General features: G+C 43.1%; 1 protein-coding gene across 1 annotated transcript in view; it reads left to right on the top strand.

Moving 5' to 3' along the window:
• Positions 1-4,001: 4,001 nt before the first annotated feature.
• The window catches only part of LOC306933100 (cell adhesion molecule 2-like), a gene marked incomplete at its 5' end in the record, with an annotated part of 176,403 nt that continues 168,173 nt past the window's right edge, over positions 4,002-12,231 (top strand). The window contains one exon of the mRNA XM_079515110.1: positions 4,002-4,062. Coding sequence (XP_079371236.1) covers positions 4,002-4,062 — 61 coding nt within the window. The remainder of the gene's footprint in view (positions 4,063-12,231) is intronic.

The following is a 12,231-nucleotide window of genomic DNA, read 5'->3' as shown; positions in this document are numbered from 1 at the left end:
TTTTCATGTCAAGGACCCCCAAATGGACAAAAGATATGCCAGGGACCCCCATAAGAGAAGATTTTTCCACTCTAGCAGTGATTCTCAACCCGTTTAATTTCAAGGACCCCCAGTTTGACGTGCATATTAGTCTACAGACCCCCATTTAATGGCATTTCCATCTCTGGGACCCCAATTTATATTGTAAAATCAATGTTAATTTAACTCTGAGTGTACAAATTAGTGTCCCCTGGGGTAGGTACGCTAGCAAGTGTGTCCTACACCGCTCCCCGTAGATTCCCCCGTTGCCCCGCTTCCCCGTTCCTAGTAATAGTAGGAACCGCGACGGGGCAAACTAGCAAACTTGAGCCACAAGAGACACCACCGAGCAAGTTGCCGTATTGAAAGTTGCGAAGTTCGCTAGAGCCGATTAAGCCCCGTTCGAGTTGCAACCCGATATGGACAGAATAGTAAATGATTACCCTCCTAAGGGTAACAGGCAGAGGAACTGGGAAGCGGGGGAACGGGGGGCAGTGTAGGAAAACGCGTTTGCGGTAGGTACCCTCACAAAAAACATGCAGTAATGTCTACTGCCTCCTCCTGGTCAGCCGGGCTACCTAGATGGAGGGGAAAGGAACTGGTTGGAATAACGTGCATCAACTCCACCAGGGTTACAACTCCACCAGTAGTGGTAAGAGTAAATTCTCAACTGAACTCAATTTTATTTATATAGCACATTTAACATGACCAGGTCAACCTACGTGCTGTACAGGTTAAAATAAATAAAAGAGCAAGCAATGCAATATAAACAGACAGTAGAAAACAGGCATTACAAAACAAAGAGCTAACAATGCAATATAAACAGACATTAGAAGACAATACAATACGGAAATTACCAAATATATCACACAGCAAAGCAATATAATTAAGTGGCCCAGTGAAACAATTTATTTGTCATCAGGATTGTGGCATTTATCCCCCCTCAGACATTACCAGCCCGGAGAGTCTGTTAGTAATTTTGTTGACAACATATTCCTCGCAGGATCATCTATAACATTTTGTTACTAATCAAAATAGCTAACATTATTTGTCAACCTATAACTTTTATTGTGATCAAAGTCAAATGCTTGCCAACATGACACAGGTCCCGATGGGGAATCGAATTCAAGCTAATAGAAGCTGCAGGCTTTCTATTCCTGAAAAGTTGTGAAAATGGAAGCCATCGTTCTCGCGATAATACAAATCTAAATATTGTTTAAAGAAAATCTGCCTAACGACGATGTCACTGGTGGACGGGTTTCTGAACTGCCCACAGCCCTCCTATGACACAGACTGAGTAGAAAACTAGAAAAAGTGCCCCTCGGGGCACAGGTCTCCACCAGGTCAGGTTGTGGCCTCCTGGTGGCGCTATAATAGGCCAATGTGAAAAGGGTGCCCTTTCTTCTTACGCCTTTGATGGCAATTGGATGATTTGAAATCCACCAGAGCTCAGATGATTTGACATTTTGTTCCAAAAAAGTGTATTGCAAACTCCACCTGTTGGTGGCGCTATAACAGGCCAATGTGAAAAGGGTGGGATATATTCCTCAGCCTAGTAGGAAAGTGTGTGAAAGATTTCACGTAAATTGCACGCTGCGTCCATGATTTGAGGCTTTTTGTTCAAAACGGGCCAATCCTGTAAAATTGGCCCGTATGGAATATAAAATATCGGACAGATCCGTCTTGAGCACATGACTATATACTGAGTAACGATTTGCGGGATTTTGGACAGAATCCGGAGGAGGTTGTGTAAAAATCACACCCGTGTGAAGTGAGGGGCGCTCTTCGAGGAGGTGATGTAATGGTGATGTAAAACAAACGGTGTCAAAACAAAAATGTAATTCTCTTTATTGTTAATGGGATTTAATGTTTGTGTTAGGGACAAAACAAACTAATTTCTCTTCATTGTCAATGGCGTTTTTATAACAAACATTGAACTAAAAACAAACATTAAACCTGTGCAAAAAATGTTTTACAAAAGTCGGCCTCCTGGTGGCGCTATAAAAGGCAGATGTGAAAAATGCAGGTCAAAGGTTTGTCCTTGGCCTCTAGGGAGTGTGCATGCAATGTTTCACGCAGATCGGTGCAGTTATAGGTATAAAAAAAGGTGCCTCATGGTGGCGCTATAACAGGCCGCTCTGGAAATTTTGGGGCATCGTTGGCATCCAGGGAGTGTGTGTGCAAAGTTTGGCATCGCCCGGGTTAACGGTGCCGGAGATTAGCTGAAGGACGGACGGACGGACGGACGGACACACACACGGAAGGAGTGCAAAACATCCTCTCTCCCCCCATGTCTTTGGCCTGGTGGAGACAATAATGGTGCTATTTTATCATGAGGACCAATTATATGAAGATAGGTTGAAAAGTGGTGAAGTGGTCCTTTAAGCTTGCTTGACATGTGATGCATAGGCCTACAGAACAGTGCTGAATCTTTTCAAGGTTTAGTCAAGAAAGGCAACTAAATTGTATCCCCACAGAAATTAGAATTGTGCTTGAAACTAGGTTAAAAGGATAGAAAAGTAGTACAAGAGAAGTTTCACTGTATCTGTATCTGAGAGACAGTTTCATCACTGTATTTTGTACTGCAATGAAAAATGTGTTTTACTATGAAAACATGCATCTCCCGTCCGTCTGTCCGTCACCCACACCTCCGAGGCTCCAAATATGGTCACGCCTCGTGACATCACGTATCCATATAGTCACGCCTCGTGACATCACATCTCCATATATGGTCTAGCCTTGTGACATCTCGTGACATCACATGACATCATGGAGACCCTTAGATCTCCATGACATCACACCTCGTGTGATGTCATGCCTATATATATGGCCATCTGATGACACTGACCTCATCTAACTCTGGATAACCATACATGGGGAAGACTTGATCATCACCTAGATCTGCATGGAGCCAGCCAGCAACTCTACATCTGACCTTAGATCTCCATATGGAGCTGTGGACCTGTTCTGACACGTCAGAACAGGTCCTTTCCCACCCGTCCTTCCTGTTCTGACATTCTATATGTTGATCTGACCTCATCAAATCCTGTACACTCAAGACACGCTCCATATATGCAGAATTCATTGTTGATCTGACGCCCATGCCAAAGCGCCAGCGCTTGCCCAGCAGTCTGCCGTCTGCTGTCACCCAGGCGGATGCGTGCACACAACCTCACCCTCTCACCCTCAGGGTGTCTTACTTACTGGTATTATCCAAGAGATGTCAATGATTCAGAGCAGAGCAGAACAGAGGTCCAGGTCCCTCCGCTTTACTCAACAATGCAGCAATTTAATCAAAAGCTGAAGTGACATGGCAGGCTATACTGTGCAAAATTGGACAAAATCCGCATGTTGTTAAACCATGTGTAAAATCCTCACAATGGGCTTAGAATGATCCCTGGCTGAAGCCCTGCCCTCTGTCTTTAGTTGTGGATGGTCTTAGGCTGCTCATTCACTACAGCACTCACAGGAAGGATGTCTGATGTCCAGCAGCCCATTAGACTGCACAGTGATTACTGACCTTAGACCCGCAGCACCTGATGTAACCACTGGTTCACACTCTTGTTCACACTCTGGGAACAATTTATTCTAAATGGTCAATTGTTTTGACTATTTCACATAGCTCATAATTATTCCTAGGTGTTCATTCACTTCATTGGCGTCTTCATTAGTCAAAAGCCGTGGGCGGGACTCTGCTTTCTGCAGCGAGTGAAACAGAAAGGCAATAAAGAGAGGCAGAGGCTGCACTTTGTCGACGAGCATCTCTGCCGTCCTGTTTCACAATAACGGCGCAACTGCCCTCGGATCTACGCAAACAGATCAGGACTTGACTGGAAATCAGAGTTCATTCTTGCCAGGTGCTTAATGTAACTCCGCTAAGTTCGGAACTGCACGCATACCTGGATAAATCCAGTCCGTCGAGAAAAAGAAGAAATACGTGTGTGGAGTGCCTGCATCATTTTTGTCAAGGAAAGCAGAAGAATATGATTCTCAAGCAGCACTTGGTCTTCATCCTTTATAGCCTCTGTTCAAGCATCTTTAAAGGTGAGCACTGAATATTGCTGTAGTGTAGCCTACTGTCGGGCGTGGTGTGACGCTGCCTGTGATTTTAAGCATTCCGCACGTGCGTTTACGTTTAACAACTGAATGCAGATATTTGTTCAAATGTGGGTTTGCGCATTTATCTGTTTTTACAGTGGGAATATAGGCTACATTGTAAGATGATACAGTTTCTCGTGTGCCTGTGTGGGAATGCTTGGAAAGTGAGTGGTGAAAAATGACCTAAAAGCAGAATGCGGCTGTACAAGTTTTACATGGGCAATAACTAGGATGCTGCTACCGATAACCCCTGGTAGGCTATTAATTTAAAGTGACACTGACGGGGGCTTATAGTTGCATCTATCCTATAGGTTAGGCTACTTACCCCCCCCCCCCCCCCCTTATACATTATAGTCCATTTGTACAAATTATCTACAGACAGTAGGCTAGCCTGGTAAAACTGGCATAAATGGATGTGACTTAAGCAGATCAATCAGCAAGCTTTTTAGTTTTGTAGTCATTGCCATTTCTGCAAGCATGCTGTCCGACGCATTATCACTCAAGGATAAAATAAGTTAGCGTTGACAGTCTAGTCTTTTCAATAGCCTCAGCAATATTGCATAGGCTCATTAGGCTGGTTGAAATTATTTTTTATTTCTAATTGCTGGCTATATGGGTTAGACCTGTCATGTTCGTTGTCCACTCCGTAGTCACTATAGTCACTCACTCTTGTGTCTTGCAAAGTTGTTTTTGTGTGAGAGCCTGCCCTATGTGTGCGACCACCACCCTGACTCTGCAGACATCACTGTCTGTCAGTGTATGACAACTCCCTTAACTCCCCACAGACCGTCCCGCGCGTGGACATCCATGCGCAGCCACCGCCCTGTAGATCTGGCTCTGCCTGTGCGCAACGGATGCCTGTGAAAGAATCCCAAAGCCACCAACTCCTCGTCACCCTGAGTTATATAGCCCGTCGGTTCTCTTCTCAACCTGTGGGCCGGGGCCTACTGGTGGGCCGGGGCCTACTAGTGGGCCGGGGCCTACTGGTGGGCCATAAGGATATTGCAAGTCCCCCTCCCCCCCCAAAAAAACAATTGGCAAAATATAATATTTTATTTATTTATTTATCATTAAAATAAACATGCTCTGAAAATGCACTTAACACTGCCATGTCAAATGGGCCCGATCCAGAAAAGGTTGGGAACCACTGGGCTAACATCCTAAGCCTAATCAATATGCTTCTAGCCAGTGTTGACAACTCTTGTGAGAGAAATAAGCCAACCCACCTCCAAAAATAAGCCCAAAACAAGCCAACTCTTGGCGAGAGAAATACGCCAAATCGTAATAGTATATACATCTGATCAAAGAAATGTTGGCTTGTTTGATATTCAAAACAAGCCATCGAATTTATTAAAACATGCCCAAAACACCGCAACCCGCAACTCCGGCCCTAGTTACTGTGGCACACCCAAGACCGGTTTATCGACGTAGTCTATAAGAGGAGAGAGGTGAAATGTGAATTGGGAAAATAAGAAGGAGGTGATCAGACTCGAAATCGAGCAAGAAAGGGTGTAGATGGGTTATGTGTATGTAAGGAGAGATATATGGATAAGGAGTTACAGTATAGGCTATTTTCCTACTGCCTCGAGACGGGCTTCGTCTGGTGAGAGGTGATGTGTTTGTGATATAATGACATATATAACACTAGCCTATAGTGGCATGTGCCTGGACCACTTGGCCAACGGGCACCCCATGTTGGCCATGTGTCTGTTACTATATTCCTTCATTGAGGTAACATATAGGTCTTTATATTTCCCATCTCCTCACTTGAATCGCCAACACCTCCTATAAACACACAAAAACATGGCATCGCGATTTGAACGACACACACACACATACACACACACGCATGCACATGTGCACACACACACACACACACACACACACACACACACACACACACACACACACACACACACACACACACACACACACACACACACACACAAACACACAAACACACAGCCTGTTTTTGTGACACAACTGGGGGAGGAGGGGACTGATGCACCGTGCCAGCGAGGGCTAGTCTTATCCGTCCAGAACCGACTTTGTTTCGGCTCTAAAATAGAAGTATGAATCGGCCCTTACTGTTTATGTTGCAACGAGGAGCCATATGTGTCTGACTGTCTGTGTACGTTGCCTCGGTTGAAAACAAAGTGAAGTCTGACTTATGCTTCGCTGTACGACGTGTTGCATGGTGAAAGTAAGCTCAGAACAGTTCATTATGGGACAGGTCAGGGAACCCTACAACTTGCTGGCTGCAATGCTATCCTGAGCTATCCCATTGGCTGAGAGGTCGGCTAGAGGCAAAAAGTGTCTGGTTGCCTAGAGATGAGGCAGCCAATCATGCCGCATGCACTCGTGCAGACGATGGGTTGTTGCCAGAGTTGCCAACTGTTGTGACAAAAATAAGCCAACCCCCTGCCAAAAAACAGCCAAGCAGCTCGGGGGGGAAAAACAATCCAAATTTGGCAGGAAATAAGCGGACTTGGCAACCCGAGGCAACCAATAAGAAGGAGGTCGCTACTACTGACTAACGCCAGGGCTCCACCGGACGCGTCAAAAAATGCACCGGTTCAATTTTAATGCACGCGTCACGCAACGCAACGCGGGCAGTGGAGCCACCCTTCATTGATTAAAAAGGGAACATTCCCTGACGGTGACGGAGACGCGACGCTGACGCGCCCGGTGGAGCCCTGGTGTAAGTCGTCTACATTTCAGGAGCTTTCTTTGACCAGCAGCTAAAGCAGCTGGTAAAAATAGGTGTCACAAAATGACTTCTGTCTGACAATTGTCCTAATGGTGTGGCACCAAATATGCCATAAAATACACATTATAATTGCGTCATTGGATCGTATTGTATATCAACATAATCTTTGGTGAATTTATTATTTTTTTGGCTTCTCTGAAATTCTCTCTTCCTCATTTCCCATATCCCGCCTCCCGTACCGCGACTGGCTAGCTGCACCTCCTAGTTACTGCCTCTGATTGACCGACCGCGTACATGCAGGATGTTTTTAATGCTGTTGTGTCTTGGGTACCGCCGTCCAAAATTCAGAAAAGGTAGCCGAGGGTCCCGAAAGGGGCTATCTCCCACCTGGCTTGAAAACCCCTGTTTTCAGAGTCCACCTTTCTTTTAGCCAGTTTTGGGGAGAGGGGTAGCTGAAAGTTGACCACAGGCGATATACTTTCACTGCTGATCAATAGTGAAGAGAAGACGCAGGCTTGCGCTCGCAGGCCCTCGATACGCGCCAATGCACTCACAGTGCATTGTGGGACTTGTAGTATTATGGGGGTCCGTGCAATATACCAGAGGGCCAGTTCTAATATTAATTAAATATCATCCCACGGGCCAAAGATAATTCATTCACGGGCCTAATTTGGCCCCTGGGCCTTGAGTTTGACATATATGGTGTAGATATTCATGGTACACAAACATTAAATTCCCATTGACAATGAATGGAGAATTTACGTCATAATGAGCAAATCAGTATTTTTGTCCAGCACAAACATTAGATTCCCATTGACAATGCCTGGAGAATTGACGTCATATGTGGATGAGCAAATTGACTATTACAGTCCTACACAAACATTAAATTCCCATTGACAATGAATGGAGAATTTACGTCATGTGTCTGAGCAAATAGACATGTTACGTCATGATGATGTATGATGATAAGAGTGCCCCTCACTTCACACGGCCCGGGTGTGATTTTTAAGCTCTGAGTGAGTTAAAAACAGCTTGAAATTACACCAGAAAGAACCGAGAACTTAAAACTTCCACCTACCTGTAGCTTGAGACACAGGGAGCCTTTAAGAAATGCATGGGTGCATCTCCTGTGGGCTAGAATAATCAGGCTCCTGGAATAATCAGGCAGTTGGACCGCAAGGTATGACAGAGGAAGGTGCTTTACATTCAGTGATACCCGCTTCTCACTGCTGAGAGTTAGCTTATCCCTGCAGAATGTTTCTAAGCTGCTGAGTGCTGGCCACAGAGCTACGCTGTGTACTACCACTGCATATGAATAATCCAGTAAAGGGAACAAGTGTATACACCAAAAGAGCACCAGCTGCCCTGCTTACTCTATGTTGACAGATGTATACAGTAGGATACGTTTCAAAACCAGAGGAACTGCTCAGAATTGTGAGCAGAGTAAAAGATTAGTTGCTTTACAAACTGTTCCTTTGCAGTCAGCCTCCCTTCACTGTGCTCTTTATCAAGGCCCATTTCCTCCACCAAATAGGTAGGTTTGGCTACGATCCATATTTGATTGAATGTTAAGAGAAGTTTCCTGGACTTATTTTGATCAATGTTTGATTGAAGGTTAAATGCTGTCTGATCTTCAAGTAACCATCCCCTCATAGTGCTTGCAGCTCACTTAACATATTGAAGAGGACACTGAAAGAGAAAATTCACCCAGAAATAGAAATTATATGAATGTTTCAGACTTCTGCCTGTTCATCCCATATTTGTAAACTTGAGGAGCTCTTCCCCAAAGTTGGAAACCCTAAGCAAGAGCCAAAGTTGTGATTTCATTGTGATTTCACCTGGAGGTGTTTTTTGTGGGGACTCAAAGAGATGATTGATGGACTGAACATTTACATCCTGCTGACATAAACATGTATCTTACAGTAGGTGCATGCCAATGTGTCAATGATTCTCATTGTCAGTGACATTACTTTTTTAATGATACAATGCAAATTTTGCCTTATATAGTGATGGTATTAGTTTTCCTTTTTACATTAATTAACAACTGGATTTTTTATATATAATATTTGTCACCAACAAATCTTTCTTAATTACAATCAAGGGTACTAACAGTGCTTGCAGCATGCTGCTATTAATTAAATACAATGCCAGTAAATAACAGACATATATACAGAGCTGGGACTGAAGGGACTCAAAGTGAAATAGCTGGAGCCGCTGCTCCTGATGGAAGCAGCTCATTATTAATGCAATTAATGTAAATACATTGTGTTTGTTTGTAACAATTGAGTCTAGGCAGGGTATCATTACAATCTTATTTGTTCAAACCCCTAGGGAGGGCATGTAAAATGAAATATTCATATTTAGTGATATTGACCACATATAATAGTATAAATAATGTTGTTTTTTGCCATTAAATATTTTGCCTTTTTGTCGCTGAACAAATCTACAGTCTGGATAAATTAAGTTTTAATAAGTTATATTTTGTTGGAGAGAGTTGAGAGATTCTTTTCTTGTGAGTTAAGTACATTCTCTACAGTTCAGGGTTTTTCCCAGAATGAAAGCTATACAGTACCTCATTTTAAACCTGTTTGCAGTGCTGACCTTTACCAATCTTTCTTGGCCCTCATCTCTGTTGAAGTGGGCTTTGTGCCCGGCTATGGATGAGTCTGAATCTCATTTAGTCTTTGTGATCATCTCCCCTTCTCTCATCCTGCAGCAGTCTCTACGAACAAAGTTAATATTTTTGTTCAGAAATGACACCCATACATTATTCTGTCACCCAGTTGGCATGTAATCTGTTTTAGTAGGTTTTTCATAGTGGATCTTGTATCACCTGCTGGAAGTCATGTTTGTTTTCTGTTTTTCTATTCAAAGGCTGTTAGGATCATATCACAGAAAGGAATCAATATCCTCAGTGAAAATAATCCTCTCTCTGGCAAATCCTCCCGTCCAATGTTTATGTATGCAAGTGAGATGTATAGTCAGAAGCAGCGAGTGCATAATCCGGCAAAGGCATGAGACGGGGGGAGACCGGCAGCTGCCGGAGTAGGTGGATGGATTATCACAGCTTCGTTCCGCTGCTCTGTCGTTCCATTCGGCAGCCACGCTCCAGCCGCCGCAACTGCCGGTAAACGTCCGGTAACAGCCCCCCCGCTGCCGGGGGAGGTGCGGGATTATGTCACTCCATGCCGCTCCATCTCGTTACCGGCAGTTACCGGCAGTTTACCGGCATTTGCTGCGGAAAGCAACTGCCGGTAAACTGCCGTGGCGCTGCCAGGAGAAGGGGCGGCAGCTGCCGGGGAAACTGGGGGGATTATGACACTCGACTGCTGCTCACTTCTGCGGCAGTGCGTTTGGTCTGACATGCGTTGTGTCGTGCTTGCGGTTATCGTTATAGGGTAAGGGTTTGGGGTAGAGTGTCGGACTGATGCCACCGAGAAACACTAGCAACTGCTGCGGATGTTCCGTGGCAGATGCCGCTGCTGGAAAATGCACTCACTCTCTCTCTGTATAGTCCAGATTCCAGAACGTTAACTATGAAATATTGAAAGCCTTATTGAGGTATCCGTAACAGATGTCCTTTACCTCTACTAGTGCTGCCAACGAATATTCCATATTCGAATGAATATTCGAATGTAAAAAATAAAAGAATAATCGAATATTTTAAATTAAGATTCAAATTAAAAAAATAACAATAAAATTGCTGTGTGAGTTCTAGTGAGACTCTGTAAACTAAAACATTATACAAAAATTAGGCCATTAAGATACTTATGAATCATTCATTTGATCTCGCAAGACTCAAGAGAGTGCATTTCTCAGCACCAACCGCGGCCCATAAAGGACTGGACCATATACTGTAGATAAAGAAAGAGAAAGTTTTACAGCATATTATTCTGCAATATTCATATCATATTCATATTCAAATCATATACATTCGACATTCGAAATCATTCGAAAATTGTTCGAATACATGTGGTGTTTTAAAAGGAATATTCGAATATCATTTTTGGCCAATTCTGGCAGCACTAACCTCTACTGTGTTTATTTGGCTAGGTTCCAAAAAAGAGCATGATAGACTACCGGCTATTACACTGCAGCCAAACACCTGGCCATAATTGATAATGTTATAAATATGCCATTATGAAGAAACTGAACGAAGTGTGTGGCCCTAATGAAACTCTGGAATAAAGGGCTCGTTTTATTAATACATGTGTTGTGTATATGTTTTAGTGTTAGTATTAATACTTACTATGTCAAAGACGTACATAGTATAGGTAAGTGTTAATTGCTGGCTGAATAAGTCATACACATTCAATGCTCTTTCCCTTGACGTGTGGATGTGACGTATCAGCGTTCGCAACCGAGGCAAAAGATGGCCCAAACAACGATTATGAATGTACAGTGAATAATGAGAAGTAAATGGTGCAACGGCCAAATGTAGCGGGAATAGGCACGGTGCTCTGTGAGAACATAGCAGATTAGCAAATAACTTCAAGAGAAACTCTTGACTTTTGTGGGTGTGAAATTAAGCGGATTGTAATGATAGATGAGCCATGTAGGGGCTCATCACAACACAACACAACACAACTATTCCACAATCTTCAAATAGAGCAGAACAATGGGTCGGAACCAATTTTTATGGGTAGCTAGTAGTGTTGTCCCGATCACGTTTTTTTGCTCCCGATCCAATTCCGATCAAATCATTTTGAGTATCTGCCGATACCAATTTGTCCCGATCCAATATTTATATTTTTATAGAACACTTATGCCATATCATAATAGTACAATTTCCAAAATCACATGATATGGATATAATATAGATGCCCTGCTCATTCACCGAAAGGTCCTTTTTTTATACCATTGCTGTCATGTCTGTGTCACTGTTATAGAGCTGCATGATTATGGCAAAACATAACACAAATCAGTTATAAAGATTATTACCTTTTTTAACAAACAAAATCTTATCTTAATGCAAAATGATTCTTATTTTGACTAAAAGCTCAAATAAATAAGGTTTTCCCAAGCTGATCTTTTCCCCCTGATTCCGATCTTTTGAAACTCCCCCTATCGGCCCTAGTTGCTAGTAGGCTAGGATTGTCAAAAACTCACAATTCTTCATACATTAAAAACAAATGAAAGCTTTTAATAAATAAATAAAACAATCAAAAGAAGTTAGAAATTAGAAGAAGAAAATAACGTGTCATATTTCTAGCTTGTAGATTGGCTATTTTGGTGAGCTTTTAGATTGGCTATTTTCACTAGTTTGTGTCCCGGGGAGACATTAAATATCGCATAAAAAAATTGGGAACCACTGCTATAGTCTGTACTGTACGGCCCTTGAAAGCTTTGCCAAGGCAAATGTCATCATTCGTAATTTCCATGGGTAAAAAAAAATCTATTTCAGC

Source organism: Electrona antarctica, assembly GCF_951216825.1.
Source record: "Electrona antarctica genome assembly, chromosome: 11".
Classification (NCBI taxonomy): domain Eukaryota; kingdom Metazoa; phylum Chordata; class Actinopteri; order Myctophiformes; family Myctophidae; genus Electrona; species Electrona antarctica.
This window is presented reverse-complemented; position numbering and strand designations above follow the sequence as displayed.